Source organism: Rhineura floridana, chromosome 14, assembly GCF_030035675.1.
Source record: "Rhineura floridana isolate rRhiFlo1 chromosome 14, rRhiFlo1.hap2, whole genome shotgun sequence".
Lineage (NCBI taxonomy): Eukaryota > Metazoa > Chordata > Lepidosauria > Squamata > Rhineuridae > Rhineura > Rhineura floridana.
Genome location: NC_084493.1, coordinates 20,520,582 through 20,540,726, shown reverse-complemented (window position 1 = coordinate 20,540,726; position 20,145 = coordinate 20,520,582). Strand labels below are relative to the sequence as shown.

The following is a 20,145-nucleotide window of genomic DNA, read 5'->3' as shown; positions in this document are numbered from 1 at the left end:
ACGCCATGTTGGTTTTCACCATGTGTATAGAAGGCAGAGACCCTAGCATATGTGTGCATGTTTGTGCACACGTGCATATCTAAACATGCATTTTGAACATGAGAAAGAAGAATAACAAGAACCTGCTGGATCAGGCCAGTGGCCCATCTGGTCCAGCAAGCTGTTCTCACAGTGGCCAACTAGATGCCTATGGGCAGGACCTGAGTGCAACAGTGCTGTCCTCACTTGTGGTTCCAATAGCTGGCATTCAGAAGCATACTAACCTCCAACCACGGAGGTAGAGCATAGCCATCAGGGCTGGCCCCAGGTTTTGTTGGGGCCCTTGGACGGACAGACTCCTCTAGGGCCCCCTTCCCTGCACATCTCTCCTTGGTGGGGGCTGCAGTTGCTGCTGCTGCCACACTCACTGAGCTGGAGGGAGGAGTTGCAGGCAGACGGCAGGAAAGGAGGGGCGGACAGGAGGAAGGCCCCAGCCTGCACATCCCAGGAAAAGGAAGAGGCGCCTCTGCCTAATGCAGCACGGGCGAGCGCCTGCCCTCTTTGCCTTGCATCACTCATTCAATCGAATCGCACTATGCCAGGCAGCAGCGGTGGCAGCAGCAGCAACAATGGTGCCTCTTCCCTCTCCCGATGCATGCAAGTGAAAGTCTCCCCTCCCCGCCGTGGCCGCCATCCACCAGCAGCTTCTGCAGCCCAGCAAGTGCAGCCAAGAGCACCGGCAGCTCTCACTAGTCATGCACAGAAGGGGGAGCCACTGAGCCAGCTCTAAGGGGAAAGGAGGAGGAGGCGAACGGAGAAGTGCCAGTGTGGCAGGGTTGGGCTCAGAATATTGGGGGCCCCTGTGAGCTCCTAACCCCTTGGCCAGTGCCTGACCTGGCTGCCTGCTAGCACCGTGTCATGGCCCCATCAGGGGACTCCTCAGATGAGGACGACTCAGGAGTAACAGCAGCAGACCCAGGAGCAGCAGACTCAGAAGGAGACATGGAGGAGCCTCCTGAGAATCCAGCTCCTTCTCCCCCTCAGCTGCAGAGCACCCCAGATACAGCAGAGTCCCTGCAGCCAGACACAGACAGTGAACAGGATACTCCCCCCTCACCTGCAGAACATAGACAGCAGAAGGTCAGGCAGAAGAGAGGCAGGCCTGTCTCCTTAAGGCCCAAACGCTGAGGACTCACACCTGCTGTCAACCTTGCTCTTTATAAGGCACACCTTGGCTGCAGCTTGTTGCTGACTGCAATGTCAGGCTTGGCTTGTGTGTTCCTAGTTTCCTGGCACCCTCTTTCGGACTGACCCCTTGGCACTTGATCCCGGACCTCTACTGACCTCACTTCTGGACTCCTGACTGGGCAAGTACGCTTCGGACAAGCCTGGCCCTTATCAGCTCCCCTCCTCCTAGACCTGGCAGATTTATGACCAGACTGCCGGCTAAGGACTTTGCTTCCCTGCCAACCACCCAGGAATTTCCAGCCCCCCACCGGCACTGCTGACGCAGTGTAGAGCTGACACACCAGCCCTGATAGCCATTGTGTCTAGTAGCCATTGATAGCCTTATCCTCCATGAATTTTCTAATCCTTTTTTAAGGCCTTTCAAGTTGGCCAACTCTTGGGAGATCATCCCTGTATGGAGCACATGGCTTTATCATGCCCACTGGTGTGAACATAAGAAGAGCCCTGTTGGATTAGACCAAAGGCCCATCCAGTTCAACATTCTGTTCCCATAGCAGCCAACCAGAAGCCTCTATCTAGGAAGCCAACCATCAGGACACGAACACAACAGTATTCTCCCATGCATGTTTCCCAGTAACTTGTATTTAGAGCCATAGTGGATCTGATAATATATAGGTAATATATACCTATTTTGACTCATAGCCATTGATTCTTCAAGTGTGGACTGTACACACACAAAACACACTATATATTCCAAAGTGTGGAAAGTCAATTGCAATTCCACATGTAGTTTTCCGTGGATGAGCAATACATAAGACAGTACTAGAGATCCCAACTCTGGAAGCACCCTCACATGTGTAATAATATATATCCAGCTAGAGGTACAAGGTATGCAATAATATCATGCTGATATTGAATTCACTGTAGATTGTGAAAGCATCAGCATTCAACCATCACAGAGTGCTTCCATTTTTCAGCAGAACAAATTATGGCTGCTTTCACACTGCACTTTATTCCATTATTCTAACGATTCCTTATTTGGAAATCTGCACATTTTATTTGATCTTTCACATGACGTACAAGCTAGTTCTAGAAATCTAGTGAAATATAATGGAAGTTTAATGCTCATTTCCGTAACAAATTATTCCAGAAATAATCCATTTGCAAGCTTGGGAACCCTGAAAATCACAAGAGTTTTGAGCTAGCTGCAGCTGCTCATATGACAGGCATCCCAGCATGCAATGCATTCCTACCCTTTAGGTGCACATCACTTTTGAAAAACATTTTTTTTTTTGCCTGACAAAAATTGTACCAGCATTCCGGCATAGGCGTGGGGAGCTGCTTCTCCTTCCCCTTTTCCCATACACCCCCCTGTATTTAGACACTCCACAAAAATAATGTCAGATGCTAAAGGGAGATGGGTCACATGGCAACAGAACAAGCTCTTAAACCTCCTACACAATGGGGAACTACAGTGTGAATGTGTATAACAGGTGAGGGACGAAAACAAGAATGTTTGTTGCAGCGGTGTGAAAGATATTTGCACAAAATGCTGGTATATCAGCCAAAAAAGATGTAGTTCCTTAAAGCAAAAGTACTGTAGCATGAAAGGAACTTTGGAAATCAGGACAGAAGTGCTCTCAATTTAATCTGCAAAATTGACCCAATAAGCCCCTTTACTGCCTACGACAGTAAAGAATTGCAGATTAAATTATGCAAAAGAGAGCAGGGAAATACAAATACACAGCTGATACAAGTCATAATACAAGTCACATAAACCAGCTTTTCTTGCTGAAGTAATGCTACACAGCCATGAGTACAGGACCCAAAGAGCATTAGCTAGCCTTGAGGTTGTTCTGATAATGCAAAAACTAAAGAAGTACAGCAGGCTAAACTTGTCCCGCTTGCTGGGAAATAGGATGCTGTTGCAGTTATGTTAAAACAAGTCATGCTCTGCACCACAGCATAGTCACATGTCTCAGCAGAACTTGAGAAGTGAACAGAACTTTAATCACTTTTAAGGAGAATGTGGCTGGTCCCAATGCAGTCTTATGGCAAAACAGAAGAATGACAAAATATCAGGAGCTGGAACCTTCAGCTTTGTCCATGGCCATCTCATGTGGTGAGCTATCAGAATCGCAACTTAGAAGGATACCTTGCTGGCAGCAAAGTATTCCCAAGCTCTGGACTGACTCAGTCTCCTTCCTGGCTAGCCATTGTGCACACCCAGACAGCAAGGGGTATACAGAGCTTCCTGTTTGGGCATTTGCTCTCCAAGTTTCAACCAAAAATCCCCTCTGCAAACCTTACTGTTGAATACTCTGGATATTACCTGGGCTGGAATACTTGCTGAAAGCTCATCAACTATTTGTTATGTCTGTTTGTGACATCCCACAATATTTGCTTTAAATGTTTGATGTAAGGTTATTGTATATTATTAGCATTTATTACATTTGTATCTCGTCCTTACTCCCAAAAGAGCCCAGAGTGGCAAACAAGCAATAAAAATAAAAACATCTTTAGAACAATTCCAATACAGATGCAGACTGGGAAAGAGCTCTACTTACAAGGCTTGTTGGAAAAGGAAGGTCTTCCATAGATGCTGAAAAGACAATGCCTGTCTAATACTTAAGGGGCGGGAATTCCAAAGGGGCGGTGCCACAACACCCAGGATCCTCTTCCTATGTTGTGTGGACCTCCTGATGAGACGGTATCTGCAGGGGTCCTCACCTGTAAAGCGCAGTGATCAACTGGGTACATAAGGGATAAGATGATCTCTCAGGTATCCTAGTCCTAAGCTGTATAGGGCTTTGGATATCAAAACCAGCACCTTGAACTTAGCCCGGTAGCTAACTGGGAGTATATGTGGAATGCATACAGTCCAATGAGAGATGGGGGAGAAATTCAATTCAGTTTGCATTTAAAGCCCAATCTATCAAATTCAGTTTCCAAAACTACGCAAACTGAAATGCAGCAGTCCTTTGAAATTTGCACTTATTTGAATTTTGCAATTCAGTTCTCCAACCAATGTTGACAAAAATGTATATATTAAGGGAAAGTGTACATAAAAATGAATATATTTGTGAAAAATTGCATACAAAAGTGCATTATATGAGGAGAAACCGCTTGCAAAAAGGTGTACGTAAGTGAAAACTGCATACAAGAATGTGTTTATTAGGAGAAATTTGCACTAAAATGCTGAAGAATTTTCAAGGATTTTTGTTAAAAAATATGCAAATTGCTGCGGCAATGTGGAGAACCAGATTTAAGGCTGGTAAAATGAGAAACCGAGAGAATCAAAATTGACAGATCTTTCCATGCCTGCACACAAGCATTAATGGAGCATGTAATCAAAAGCTTGCTTGTTTCATGTCCTGGCATGGCTCATTTTGGACTGTCGATAAGAGACTATGAAATTAAGTCCCTCTGCCCCCAAGCATTTTTTAAAAACCTACAGAACACCATGTTGCATTTTTATGACAGAGCAGGTCAGAGCAAAGCAAATTAACACAGCTGCCGGAGATGAATCATAAACAGTGTGTTCGTTTATTCATTATAGTTCAAGACTGTTCATTGCCCAAGCTATGGAAGACATGCTTTGGGCAGTAATCCTAAGCATGAGGATTGGCGGGGGGAGGGCAGGTTATGGTATTTCAAATATATTTCATCGTTGAAACGCTGGAAGGTATAGACATGTAATGGCATTTAGCACCGGATTGCATCTGATAGATGGCGTGCAATGGTATTTAGTGCAGCAGCTTCTTTCATATTTGACAGCTGGCACCTTCTGAGATTTCATACTTGATGCCTCCTAGAACAACTAAGCACTTGGATTCTGCAGTTAAAACACCAGTCAAGAATGCAAATGCATCAGAGCCCAAATAGCTTTACTACATGGATTGGAGATGGTATTGCCTTTGAATGGTTTTCCAGGCAAAACCCAAAGGGTGGTGGACTCCGACCAGGGAGACCTAGGTTAAAATCAATTACTAAACATGAAGCTCACTGGGGAAAGTCACCTTCTCCCAGCCTAACCCACCTCACAGGATTGTTGTGAAGAGAAATCATGAGCTCCGGCACTGGGGCCTCCCCCGTGGACAGATCCACCTATGCTGAGCCAGCTTCCACCTCTTTCCTATCAGAGCCCATCCTTTCCATCTCTCCCGCAGGCAGACCCACTCACGCCAAGCAGGCTTCCACCTCTTTCCTCTCCTTTCCCTTCGAGTCCCTTGTTTCCATCTTTGCAACGACCTAGGAGAGCAGCCTATCCAGCCAGGGCAGGGAGATTGTGGGCAGGAACATCGATCGCTTTATTCCTGTGATCAAGTTGAAGTACTGCTTACCGTGGACACTGTCTATGTTGGCAAAAAGCTGGACTTCTCCTGCTCCCTTTCCTGTATCAGGACTGGCAGGTGCGGTACCAGCAGGACACCCCAGTGGTACCATGCTTTGATTTCAACATATTGATGTAAGAACTAGTAGACATCATCTAATTATTAGGAATTTATTAGGGAAGTATTAGGAAAGTGTGTTGTTGTATTGTCACTGAAGGTTGTTATTGCTGCTTGTTAATGTTAATACTTTGTTATCTAATTTTTGTAAATTGTACTATTTTTCTTGATGTGTACAGTAGGGCCCTGGTTTACGGCGCTTCGCTTTAAGGAGCTTCGCTAAAGCAGCTGTCTCAATTAGACACAATTAGACTAAAGCCCCACTCATACGGTGCTTGTTCCGCTTTTATGGCGGTTTTCGGGCATCTTGCGCCATTCTATTCAATGAGTTCCGCTTTTCAGCGGTTTTCGCTTTACAGCGGGTTCAGGAACGTAAGCCGCCATATGAGTGGGGCCCTACTGTATTCTGTATTTGTGTTTATTTTTTGTAAGCCGCTTTGGCCAAAAGGCAGCATAGAAATAACAACAACAACAACAGAACAAATGAGCTAACCCTATGTATATTGTACCTTTAGCCCCTTGGAGGAAGAGTTACAAACTGGATAAAAATAAAAACAAATACCCATCAGTATGTTCCCTGAGCACATGGGAATGAATGGGTTGTCTGAAACAGTGTTCTTCCATTTTAGGTCCCCAGATGTTGTTGGACTATATATAACTCCTTTGATCCCTTGACCTGTGGCTAAGCTGGCTGAAGATGATGGGACTTGTAGTCCAAGAACATCTGGGGAACTAAGGTTGAAGAACAATGGTCTAAAACTCAAAATAAAAGTGAATTGCAAGTAGATTCTTTGGAATCACACTATTAAAATACAGCTTTTCTCTTCCCCCATTAAAAATGGAACTCCTGAGGTGAGTTCTTCCCCTCTTTCCCACCCATTTAAGGACATATACCCCATGCCCCGTGTCATAGTGTGAGTTTTCACACCCCACTAGCTTCACCCAAATATGGCGTGGAGAAAAAGAGCTCACACTGCAATGAAATCATGATGTCATAAGAACATAAGAAGAGTCCTGCTGGATCAGGCCAGTGGCCCGTCTAGTCCAGCATCCTGTTCTCACAGGGGCCAACCAGATGCCTCTATGGGAAGCCCACAAGCAGGATCTGAGTACAACAGCGCTCTCCTCACTTGAGAATCCCAAGAAGTAGTGTTCAGAAGCATGCTGCCTCAAACAGTGGGGGTAGAACATAGCCATAATGGCTAGTCGCCTTTGATAGCCTTACCCTCCATGAATATGGAATGCCATGTCATGGAGTAACTATTCCCAAATGCTGGAGGGATCAGAGAACCTGCCACAGCGATACAGTTTTTACTTGCATCCCTGTGGTGTAAGTAACATCTAGCTCAGGCCTGAGCTTCGAACCTTTTTGAAGGTGTGAAATTTGCATGACAGCCAGTCAAATACATACTCGTGCATGTGTGCGGACCTCCTGCATCAGCAGGAAATTGCTGCTGCAGCCCATCCTGTATCTATAAAACTGGCACTGCTATTGAGTCACCATGAACATAGGTTGCTTACAACACTGATGAAATAAAACTGAATTTATTTAAGGGTTGGGGTGCATGGAGGCTAAGCGAGCACAGTCTCTGAGACTGGGGAAACTGCTTACATGGCATGGAAGTTTGCATCTTAACTTGAAATTGCTATGCTTTTTATTGCAAGAGAGAATTTGTAAGCTGCTTAACTCTTTTGTTAAGCATTTCACTGTCTCTCATAGGTTAATATGTATATGCAAAAATGAACCCATGATAATTCCCTGCTCACTTTGAAGATTTGCAAAATTACAACTTGGGCACGATGAGCTCAGTGGTACAGCATCTGTTTTGCATGCAAAAAGTCCCCGATTCAACCCTCAGCATCTCCAGGTAGGGCTGAGAATGTCGTCTGTCTGAAACCCTGGAGAGTCACTCCCAGTTATTGCAGACAGTACTGAGTTAGATGGCTCATTGTTCTGACTCAGTATAAATCAGTTCCCACGTATGTGAGTTTTTTAATTTTTTGGAAAGGAAATTTTATGAGCTCTTATGAAAGAGGGAGTTAAAACTGAGCTTTGCAGTGTCTGTAAAAAATTTAAGGCAGTATTCAACTAAAGGGTCCCATCAGCACCAGGATTTCTGCTTGCTCAACAGGACTTTTCCCCCTCCTTCCTCTGTATGTTCCCCATGCCTCCCCCAAATCTTCTCCAGAGGGTTGAGGGAACTCCTAGAATAAATTTAGGAGGCATGCAGGGGGAGAAGTGGGTATGTCTTATGGTAACCCTTGTGCTGATGGGACCCATGACTATGTTAGATACAACTCATAGCATTTATAGGTGTTGAGAAACACTACACACACACAATGTATAAACACAATAATGTTTACAATAATTGAGATAATTTTTATTGTCATTCCTAATTAATCTTATCTTCCTAGTTGGCCCAATGGTTCTCAAAGTATACTATTTTATTTATTTTATTTTTATTTATTACATCTATATCCCACTTTTCCTTCAAGGAGCTCAAGGTGGTATACATGGTTCTACTCTCCCCATTTTATCCCCACAACAGTTCTCCCCTTGTCCTCATCAGTTTTTAAAAAATCTATTCCTTATCCCTGCTTGCAACAACCCTGGAATGTACTACTGATTTATCTCAAAGCATTTAGACTACGCAAGAGGTTTACAACAACGAAAATACAAATTCATTGGGAAAACTCACATTAAATAACAACAGTAAAGAATTAGTCACTGAAACAGCAGCATCCACAATGAATGAAAATGTGGGAGGGCATTAGTGGGCTCCAAAAACCTGAATAAAAAGAAGTGCCAAAAATATATTGACAGGATTTGTTTGATTTCAGAGGGAAGGTAATTCCATACATTGGGTGCCACAACAAAGAAGGCCCTCCATCTAGTCACCACAAGATGGGCATCTGCAAGCTGTGGTATAAGGAGGAGAGCCTCACTTGCAGATATTAGCGATCAGGTAGGACTATATGACAGAAGGTGCTGCATATGGTAGCCTGGTCCTAAATTGTTTAGGTCTTTATATGTCATCAACAAAACCTTAAAACTGGTGTGGTACCAAACTGGCAGCCTGTGCAGTTCTTTCCAAAAATAATGTCAGGGACTTTCCTGCCTCCCTGCACTCTCATAAGCAAATATTTCTGGAGAAAGACCTGACAAGCAAATCTCTCTTCTCCATTCCATGGAATGAAACTATGCTGCTTCACTGATTCTAGATTAGCAAATTCCTGTGTTAACCAGGAGATCAGGCTTGTGTTGCCTGCTGGTAAAACAAAAATGTTTTTCCTTCTGCACCTGAGTAATCTTTCTATTCTACCTGGCATCCTTGACAAGCCCTACAATGAATATCTCAGAATAACCCAGAGATGTCTTTGCAGCTCCAGCTGTGTGCTTTTGAAGTCACACTTTGAATGATTGATGCACAGCCTGGTCCATAAACAATCAAGTCTTCTTGGAATTAAGTTTGCTTAAACCCGTTGAAGGCAGAATATGCTTAAGGGTTTAATTTGGGATAATTCATAAGTAAACTCAAGGTAGTTGCAAAAAAACCCAAACAGAAATGAGTATAATTGTTTATTTCTTACATGTAATAAAAATCTCCCAGGCATTTTAGCACGTGTTTTAAATTGTGTTTTAAATTGTTTTTAAAAGATGTGTTTTTAAATTTGTATATTTGTTTTTAATGTTTTTAGTTATTGCAAACAGCCCAGAGAGCTTCGGCTATGGGGTAGTATATAAATACAATAAATAGATAAATAAACCATGGCATTCTGCACTAGCTGCCCTAGCTGCAGTTTCTGGACAAAACCTTCAGGGCAGCCACACACAAAACACAGAGCGGTTGATACTGTACAGTAATATAGTCCACTGTTTTTCACCACAAACTGCAAATCAAGTGAACATAGCACAGATCTCTAAAAAGAAGCCAAATGAGTCACTCAAGGAAGTGAGCCAAGCCAGAGACTGGAAATCAAGTGAAATCATAGCCGTTTGTCTCTTTCACTCACACATAGACTGCGAAGAACACTTCACACACAAAGCAGCATTTCAGAAACAGACATACAAGCAGAAACAGACATACAAGCACAAACACCACCTGGCCTTCCTCCATGAAATGTCTTCTGCTGTTGCAGACCGTTTATTCCGGTAACAGAAATCTTTCTTTTGGGAAGATCCCTGGGTGGAAAGCTTCAATCCATCAATGGACATGTACAGCTTTACTTGCCTTTTGATAAATTACAGATTAAAACAGGAACTCCAAAACCTCATAACTTTAGGAAAGCACAACTGATGGTCATCAAAGCAGGAAAAAGGCACTCAATTTTTTTACATCTAAACTGGAAAAAGAAGATATTTGTGTGTACGTTTGGGTGGGCACAAAAATGGTTACGAACACTACCACAAATTATAGTCGAGGTTCCCACATTTGGGGAAATCACAGGGGTCACCACACACAGAGCCCAATGGATAAGCCTCACTTGCTCTACAGTGCAATATGAGTAAGTGCTATAACTCAGCCATTCTTCATCAGATTTTTCTGAAATTTGGCCAGGTTACACCCCTTACTAGATGGGTTCCCTTTATCAAAATCTGTGTTGTCAAGACAAATGGTCTTTTCTCAGTAACAAATAGACTTCTCAGGCTTTATAATGAAAAAGACAGCAGTAACTAAATGATTGCTTCCGCAGCCGTACAGTCAATGCTTTTGAAAGTACATACTTAGCAAACAAAAACATGTGTTAAATGAGAGATCTCTGCTGTCATTAGGGATGGGGGAGAAATTTATTTTAGTTCACTTTTAAAGCCGAATCTATCAAATTCATGCTATCCAAAACAATATGAGAAACGAAACACAGCCCTCCTTCAAAATGTGCCCTTATGCGAATTTTGCAATGTTAATGTTAATGTTTATTTATACCCCGCCTTTCGCCCAAACGGCCCTCAAGGCACCTTACAGAAAAAATAAACACAAATATAAAAATACATCAAGAAGGCAATACATCAATAAAGCCATACATTATACAAAAAAATTAAATTAAATAGCAAATAACATTAATTAAGAAAAAATAAAAAATGCAGTTCTCAACAAAGCAAAGTTTACAAACATGCATATTGTAGGGGAAAGTGTGCATAAAAATGAATATAGTGAAAACATACGAAAATGCATTCTATTAGGAGAAACTGCTTGCAAAACTATTTAATTAATCAAAACAGCATTATTAAGAGAAATTTGCATTAAAATGCTGAAGAATTTTCATGAGGATTTTTTTTAAAAAAAATGCAAATTGCTGCAGAAATGTGGAGAACTGAATTTCAGATTGGAAAAAAGAGAAACTGAGATGACTAAAATTGACAGATCTTTCCATCCCTATTTGTCATTCACCTTGGTTAACGTATACCACTTGCAGCACGCTCTTGGCCACAGAGCATGTAGCCCATTGAAACATCTGCATCTTTTCTGGTCTGTTACAAATGGGTATGGGGAGAAATTCAGTTCAGTTCACATTTAAAGGCAAACCTACCTAATTCACACTTTCTGAAACAATATGCAAATCGAAAGGCAACCATCCTTCAAAATTCGCACTTTCCCTAATTTTGCAATGCAGTTTTCCAGCCAAGTAATATGCACAAGAATGCATATCCCTGGGGGGGGGGGGTGCAGAAAAAATCCATATATTTGTGAAAATGCATTATATTAGAGGAAATTGCTTGGCAAATACGGGCATATTAGGAGAAATTGCATATAAAAGTGTGTAGATTAGGAGAAATGTGCTATTGCACATGCTCTCTATATGGATCTGTTTGGAGGTAATATGCCACTGAATACCCATTGCTGGAGCGCTACTGCTTTCAAGTATGGCTTGGGAGCTTCCTGGAAGATGTGGCCGGCCACTCTGGGAAGCTGAATGTTGGATTAGATGGACCCGTTCTCTGATACAACAGGAGTTTTCTTGTTGAATAGTCATAACCTTCATGGATGTGCATGAGTGGCAATATTCCTGCTTGAAGGTGGTGCAGGGCATGGTGCACCTGAAAAAGCACAGCGGCACATTCTCCAGCAAAGGGCAGGCAAAAGGTTCTGGAACAATTACTTAGCAGACCACCCCCACCACCCCTAACTATAGCAGATAACTTTGCCTAGTAAGTGATAAAGCCTGTTTTTAAAACAGATATTACAGGCAGGTAAGTGGAACTGGGGAAAAGGCTATGACAGAGCTCCCTTCCTAGGAGTTGCTTTGAGCACAATTATTATGATGCTACTAACATAAGTGATGGGAGGAGCGAAATCCATTCGTGGTACCATATTTAGGCAGAAATGCCTCCTGGTTCTGTTCATCCTTCCTGTTGCTGCCTGTCCATCTGCCCTCCTCAAGGAGGTGAGGAGATGGGAGCAAGGGAAAGGAGTTGCCTTCTCCTCTTCTGGGCAGCAGCACAGCTTGGAATCCAGAGGAAGAGGGCAAGTGAGTGGGTGACAGTGGCAATGGCTGCCCCTCAGGAAGGGAGTCCCACTGAAGGCATCTTAATCCAGGGCCCACCAAAATCTGGAGCCGACACTGCTGTGATCCACGCTCCTGCTAGCAGCAAGGGCTAGGAGGGACTCCACATGATGTCAGCTAATCAATGCAATAATCAATGCAGTTTCAGCTGGGGCGGGGCGGTGGTGGCAATCATGAGGCATGCTCTGACTCTTCTTATGATCCCTAGCTCACTAGGAAGTCAACTCTGTTGAAATTAATGGGACTTTCTTTCATCTTGGAGAGCCAGTGTGGTGTAGTGATCAGAGTGTTTGACTACAACCAGGGAGACCAGGGTTCGAACCCGCACACAGCCATGAAGCTCACTGGATGACCCTGGGCCAGTCACTGCCTCTCAGCCTCAGAGGGAGGCAATGGTAAACCCTCTTTGAATATCGCTTACCATGAAAACCCTATTCATGGGGTTGCCATAAGTCGGGATCGACTTGAAGGCAGTCCATCTCTTTCATCTCAGGCCTAATTCTTACAGTAGGAACCTGTGCCTGAGTTGTTCCAGTTCAGACTACAGATGGCGAGCTCACATGACTGAATGTTCCTCCATGCAAAAATTCCTTGCACACAAAATACTAGATGTTTGGGGGAAGGTTTCTAGCCTAACCTCCTGCCTCCAGTCTTCAATGTGCAGGGAATTTTGTATTTACTTTTATACACACACAATCAATCAATCATCATTTATTACGGTTAATGACCAACACTATACACACACATACATTTAGTGATTTAAGCCCACCTGCAGGCTCAACGGGTTTAACGTGTTCATGGAGCAGAAGATAAGACTAAGGAGGCAACACACATTCAGTCACATTTATGACTTTATCCATCTAAAAAAATCAAGTTTTTCAAGCCCTCTACCCAAACATTAAAAGCATATCATATGGATCTGTTGACTGTTTTGTTTTTAAATCAGCATTAGAAAAAAGTAACTTCCATGGTTGTATTCAAATATTTCAGCAGTTATCCGAGTGGTAACAGGAAAGCAAGGAACTACATCAGTCTGTACTTTTTTTTGTTATTAAAGCATTTCTTTATTGGTGAAAACACCTGTCACACAATCGGGAGGTGGTTCTTGGGGGTGGTGTTTTTTTTTCTTTGCATAACCTCATTATTTTTTTCAGGAAGGGTAACCCACAGCACACAACTGTTAAAAGACTTTTTGCATTCCTTAAAAAAGCTCTAAACCAGCACTCCCAACTGCCGCATATTTAACAAGTCAGTCCACAAAACACCAGAATGAAGTGAGCCAAAAAGTCCTACCTGGCTGTTTCACGCCAAAGAAGATGTCACATCTGCTTGTGAAGAAGTAACAGGCACTCCAGCTACTTTCTCTCTGGAAACGCCCCACCTGTGCATGCTTCCAAATTCTTCAGTGACCCACCCCTGAAAGTTGTAATTCAAGATTTCTGACTAAAGGTAATCCTTGCATTGTGCAAAGCCGTAGGATGTAACTCTAGTGGAGTAATGTCAATTGTTTTCTTTGGTGCTTGTTACAACATTGTAAATGAGAGACAGTCAATGCTTTATGGTACATTTGTAATCAGGGAGGCAAATATAGCAGTGACAGGAGGGGATTCTTCAGCTTAAAGTTGAGTTTCGTACAACCTTTGTCACATCAAGTCAGGCATAAGGTGATAAAGCTTGTCACAAACTCCACTTGAAGAATACCCTGGAGGAGCAACAGTTGATTCCAATTTCATGGGATGTATTTTAAGAAGTTGTTTTTTTTAAGCGTGTGTATATTTCAGACATCACATTTTTAATAGGTACATAACACAGGTGTGTAACATTAAAACTCTAACAGGCGAAGAATCCTGGGTTCTCAGTTCCTTTGGGCTGGCTTTGCAAAGCTCTGTGTCAGCCTTTCCGAAGCTGGTGGCCTACAGATGCTTTGGACTACAAATCTCATCAGCCCCAGCCAGCATAACCAATGATCAGGGATGATGGGAGTTGTAGTCCAAAACACCTGGAGGGCACCAGGTTGGAGAAGGCTGTTCCATGCCATCCTGGTACTTTCTAGTTTTCATCGACCCATTTTCACTATCAAGCATCTGAGATGAAGTCTGCCATCTTTCTTGAGAGAGAAGCTTAGATAAGTGTTGGGGAAAGAGAACAGGTGGCTCCTCCCATCTCTTTGCTTCCACTTCCTGTACAAAAGCAACCTGTGAGGAACAATGTAACATAGCTATAGCTCAAAGTTGGGACCGATGGGGTATCCTTAACGGCTATCCTTCCAATTATGGAATCTTTCCCATTACAGATTTACTAAAGTATAATCCTGAACCCCTTTTGAAAACATTGTAAATGTACCCATTTCCACTGGCTGATGGGTTAAATTGGGAAAGGGTAATTTCAATGAACGAAATTACATTTTATTCTGTTATACTTTTTCTTTTCATTTCATTGTTGCTTTTATCACCCTCTTTGAGTATCAGGGTTTATTCTACACTTTTTTTCCTCCTGCACAAGCAGCCAGTATACTACCTGCCTCCCCCAAGTATTAAGTCCCATAATATACTATTAACAGGGCTTTTTTGTGATAGTACTCACTAGCACCTCTTTTTTTGCCATATATGCCAACCATTTTGCACTGGCACTCTCAGTACATTTATCAAGATGTAAGTACTGGTACCTTATTATTATTTTACCAAAAAAGCACTGACTAGTAATATACAGTTATGAAGATTTGAAAAGAACCAGTATTTAGCTTCATTTTCTATTTCTTTTTATCTTTTCTCATGTATTTCTTTTTAAGAAAGTACCTAGCTCCTTATTAAATATGCTCAACTGCACAAAAACTTATTTCACACTGCATAATTCCCCCCCCCTTAAAATGTGTCTAGCTGCACATTAGAATAAACCTTGCTGAGCCTTCATGGTATATAGGCTACAAATCTAGAATGCATTAGTAACTTCAAGACAGTTTGGAATGTGATGTTCTTACAACAAACCTACAGCTGTAATAAATGAATTATTAGTTGCCTTTCCTAGATAATGGACTCATTTTGCAACTAAAGTCTCATCCTATGGTTCCCAAACTTTCTTTTCCCACAGGCCACTTGAAAACTGCTGAGGGTCTTGGTGGAACACTTAATTTTCCTGCCTTTTGTAGCAATTGTAATGTGCTGTGCTAGTGCGGTAAGATTTTTAACTGTATTTTTATTGGTTCTTTTTTCTTTTATTGTATTTTATGGTATTGCAGTTTGCATTCCATAGAATTCAAATTATAATACAATAAAACACAGTATAAAAAATAAAAGAAGCAACAAAAACACAATTAAAAATCAATATGAATGCAGACATGCCATGGACCACCTGAATGGAGTTTGGCACAGTTCTCTATCATTATTTTTCAGCAGGGATGGACAAATTGGTCAATTTCATTTCCTTTCATTTCCCCATTTTTCCAATGTCCATTTTGTCCTGTTTCCTCAACATCTATTCTCCCACCACCTCCACCAAACTCCACTTGAAAATTCATATGAATTTTCAGGTGCATTGTTCCTAATACACACATTTTAAATTATTATTAGTAGTAGTAGTAGTTGTAGTAGTAGTAGTAGTAGTAGTTGTTGTTGTAGTAGTTGTTGTTGTAGATATAAAGCAATAAACCAACAATACAAACACCCAGTACTACAAAACAAACTAGAAAAGGTTCAGAGGAGGGCAAGAAAGATGATCAGGGGACTGGAAACAAAACCCCATGAGCCCTATGAGGAGAGACTAAAAGAACTGGCCATGTTCAGCCTTGAGAAGGTTGAGGAGATATATAATAGCACGTGTTCAAGCACTTGAAAGTTTGTCACAAGGAGAGACAGGATCTCTTCTCAACCATCCCAGAGTGCAGGACACAGAATAATGGGCTCAAATTACAGGAAGGCAGATTTTGGTTGAACACCAGGTAAAACTTCGTAACGAGGAGAGCAGTATGACAATGGAGCCAATGACCTAGGGCGGTGGTGGACTCTCCAACACTAGAGGCATTGAAGAGCCAGATGGACAGCTACCTATTGGGAATCCTTTGGATTCCTGCATTGGGCAGGGGTTTGGAATCAATGGCCTTACAGGTCCCTTGGTTGCCCGGCCCAGCCTCCAAGAGGTCTTCTGTATCTTTAACAGTTGTGCAGGGGGGAGGGAGAATTCCACCTTGTGGTTTTTCCCATTACAGGTTTGCAAGAACACCTGCACTTGGCTGACTTTCTCTTCTCCTAAAGATACAGGATCAGTCTCAGGGATTTAACCTGGCAACCCTAGAGTGTACATGTTTGCTCATTCACAGTAAGCAACTGTTTGGTTTAGTGTTATGAGCAAACAAGGTCACAGTGGGTACAGATGTATAAGGTGCCAGGCTATTTCTATGGGTTCTTTGGTTAAGGGACCGCAGGCTGAGGAAGAAAAGAAGCACAAGCAACCATTCTGATTGTGAAGGATCACCAGGAACAGCCCCACTGCCCTCTCCTTCTGTGTGGAGACAGGATCAGAGCCCTGGTCAGCAGAGCTTGCTGGTGGAGAATAGCTAGGAGGCAAGGCTTCAGCCAGCCAACATTTCTCCTCCCTTTGGTGGGGCTTGATAAGACACATAAGGAACAGCTGTTGAGAGACACAGCTGTTCTGAGTGATGCTTATCACTCCTTATAACTAAGGAGGAAAGGAACAGAAGGGTTGGGCCAGAGAGGGTCTGGCTGAGTTGCAATTGGGTCAAAGCCCAGCAGGCAGAAGGTGCTGGAAAAGAATTTGATGTGTAGGTTGGCCAGTTGGCCACAGAGTGTGGTCTCAGACTATACCCAACTGGTGCCCTAACAAGGCACTGCTGGAGTGTATTAAATGGGGGAATAGCATGTGGTGTAATATCTTGTCTCTAAGAAACAGCTGTGACCCAAATAAGCCAATGGTTGTGGCTATTTCTTCACAGAAAGAGAGGGATGGAGGTATGAGCACTGTGCCTTTTGATGTATCCCTGCCCATGGAAGGCCAACACTGATCCATGACACACACACATGCAAAAAAATCCCAAATCCTCAATAGGGCAATACCTTCATTAGGATCAACCAAAATATGAGAAAAGAGCAAGCAAGAGTTCTCCAAGCTCTTCAAGGTTGGGTTGGAAGGTCCCCCCAGTTTTATGCAAGGCAGCATCTTGAAGTAAGGACATTTTTATTTTTATTAAAAGGGAGGGAAGAATTTTGAGGTAGGAGACAAGAAGAGGTTGATAGCTGCGCAAATCACCTTCAGCTCTCTCCCACAGGAGCTGTGACTAAGTGTTTTGTTTTTTATGCTTGCTGGTGAGATTTCCCAACTGGGTCAGGGAAGGCTGCAGCAAGTCAATTCACGTTTTAGGCGAGAGGGCACATTATGCGTGTAACAAGATCAACAACATTAACGCCCACTTGGCCTATCTCCTTTCATTTACCCAGGCACTACAACGTTCATCTGCCAAGCAAATATACAGAATTTACATGAATGGAGGAAATGCAAGCTTCCTGTGGATCTTGGAATGAAAGGTAACAGTTTTGGAGGCTACAACACCCGTGTGTCAAATTTTAAACTCGGCCCGGGATGGAACAATCCAACAAGCACTGATTTTGTATAACTACAGCTGGTTTCAATGGGGTGTATGAATCCCATCTTATCGAAGGGGAAATTCAATTTCAGGATAATTAATTATTATTATTATTTATTAAATTTATTAGTCACCCATCGGGCTGGTTGTCCAGCCACTCTGGGTGACGTACAAGATAAAACAATACATTAAAACGTTAAAATTTAAAACCATAACAGTTAAAACCTAACCCACCCCAAAAGCTTGCCTGAAGAGCCAGGTCTTCAAGGCCCGGCGGAAGCTCATCATAGAAGGGGCATGGCAGAGATCATTTGGGAGAGAGTTCCACAGGGTGGGGGCCACTATTGAAAAAGCTCTCTCTCTAGTCCTCACCAGTCTAGCTGTTTTAACCGGTGGGATCAAGAGAAGGTCTTCTGAGGCTGATCTTGTTGAGCGGCATCCCTGACGATGCTGGAGGCGCTCCTTTAGATAGACTGGGCTAAAATCGTATAGGGTTTTAAAGGTTAAAACCAACACCTTGAATTGAGCCCGGTAAACAACCGGTAGCCAGTGCAACTCCTTCAGCACTGGAGTGATGTGATCTTGCCGGCGGCTGCCTTTAATCAGACGAGCCGCCGCATTCTGTACCAGTTGCAGCTTCCGGACCGTTTTCAAGGGTAACCCCACGTAGAGTGCATTACAGTAGTCTAGGCGACAGGTGACCAGGGCATGTACTACCGGTGGGAGCAGATGGTTGGGAAGGTAGGGGCGCAGCCTCCATATCAGATGGAGTTGATACAGCGCTGCCTGGCTCACAGCCGAGACTTGAGCCTCCATGGTCAGCTGGGAGTCAAGAATGACCCCCAGGCTGCGGACCTGGTCTTTCAGGGGCAATCGTACCCCACTGAGCACCAGGTCCACATCCCCCAGCCTTCCCTTGTCTCCCACAAACAGTACCTCGGTTTTGTCAGGGTTCAGCTTCAGCTTATTCCTTCCCATCCAGCTTAATCAATTAAGTGATTAGCAGTAGTGTAGTGGCAAATTCAGAAGTGAAGGGTCCCTTCATGATAGTCACAACCACAGCCCTCTAGTCCTTTTTTTTGCTGCTGGGTTGAGAATGAGGTCTTTGTTAATGCCTTCTCCGACGACAACAACAGACGTCCCTAGGAGCCAATCAGCATGAAAGGAGAGAGTGTTAGCTACTGAAAAGTCGTCTCTGTAGCTGACTCACCTCCTTTCACGCCAATTGGTTCCAATCAGCAAGAAAGGACAAGGAAGCATGTTAGAAGACTCTTCTTAGCAGCTGACACACTCCCCTTTCATGCTGGTTGGCTCATAGGATGCTAGAGACACAGGGACCCTGCTGGAACCCTGCTGCTAAAAAAGTAAGGGGTCTAAGACCCCCTAGGACCCCAGACAACTCCACCCTTTGTTATGAATGGACCTTGGACTTCCTCATTACCATAGCTCACTAGAAATACACATTCTCCTGTTGCGAGTGCAGCAGGACCTTTTGCTGGAGTTACCTGCATGTCACCCCTAAAGTATGTATAAATCTACATTTAGCTCAATGACACATACACAGAAAGAAAAAGAGTGGTTTTATTAAGAGAAGAAACAAGGAAAAATATTGCAGTTTACAATTACAATTAACAATGAGCAGTGTTCTAACTAGTATTCATTCATTCAGCAACACTAGATAAAGCAAAGAGACTAAACTTATGCACCCTTTCACATCAAGCTCACCCATATAGAGAGAAAAGAGACCCAGAAGTTGTGTATACCTTTCCTGGACAGTTGCTGCGAGTCTAAGGCTGAGAGAGACACTCATATCTAGCCTAATGAGCCAGAGCTCCGCCCTCGTGTAACCAGTGCTAGATTTGAAAGATCTCACCCAAATCCTTAGCGCCAAAGCTCAGCTTTGTCCCAATGATGCTGGAGTCTGTTGGTAAGTAAGGCAGCCGTTGGAGCCCTCCAAAAAGAGGACCTGCTGACCCCTTCAAACCTCTCATGTTTTATACCTTTTCTAACTGAACTAACCCCAACGTAATTGTGACCAGGAAGCTGCAGGTGTGACAAATGAGAACAATGAAAGAATTTAGGATCACCGGTCAAGGAATGTTTTTTCCAGAAACCATTCCTCAGTGAATTCCTAGATAATGACTGCAGACTCCCTACTGTGAATTTTTGATTTTTCAATCACAGCTGATCACTATCCTGTCTCCTTCTAAAGGTTCAGATTATCATAAACATTATGCAGACTATTTCTTTGTTTGGCAGGAGTGCCTGCTTCTTACTGGGCGACATTCCCAAAATCTTCATAAGAGTCAGGAAGTCGGTATCCTCAGGCTTTATTTATTTATTTATTTAAGCTCTCTGGGCGGTTCACAACAGATAAACATCAAACATACAGTTAAAACCACAATTAAAACCACAAATCAGGGGTTAAAA

At 43.1% G+C, this 20,145-nt stretch overlaps 1 protein-coding gene across 5 annotated transcripts in view; it reads right to left on the bottom strand.

Annotated features, from left to right (window-relative positions):
- CERS3 (ceramide synthase 3) overlaps nucleotides 1-19,859 on the bottom strand; it is a 70,265-nt gene extending 50,406 nt beyond the window's left edge. Inside the window, exons 1-2 of one of the 5 annotated variants that reach the window (XM_061595319.1) lie at nucleotides 13,416-13,482; nucleotides 3,735-3,897 (exon numbers count right to left, since the gene is read on the bottom strand). Coding sequence is in view for 2 of the 5 variants with exons in the window: in XM_061595316.1 (XP_061451300.1) it covers nucleotides 19,479-19,525 (47 nt within the window). In the remaining 3 variants the exon portion in view is untranslated. Of the gene's footprint in view, nucleotides 1-1,096; nucleotides 1,147-3,734; nucleotides 3,898-11,008; nucleotides 11,030-13,415; nucleotides 13,517-19,478 lie in introns of those variants that run through there. The other 4 variants (XM_061595316.1, XM_061595318.1, XM_061595321.1 and 1 more) reach the window with 4 other exon arrangements.
- Nucleotides 19,860-20,145: the final 286 nt, after the last annotated feature.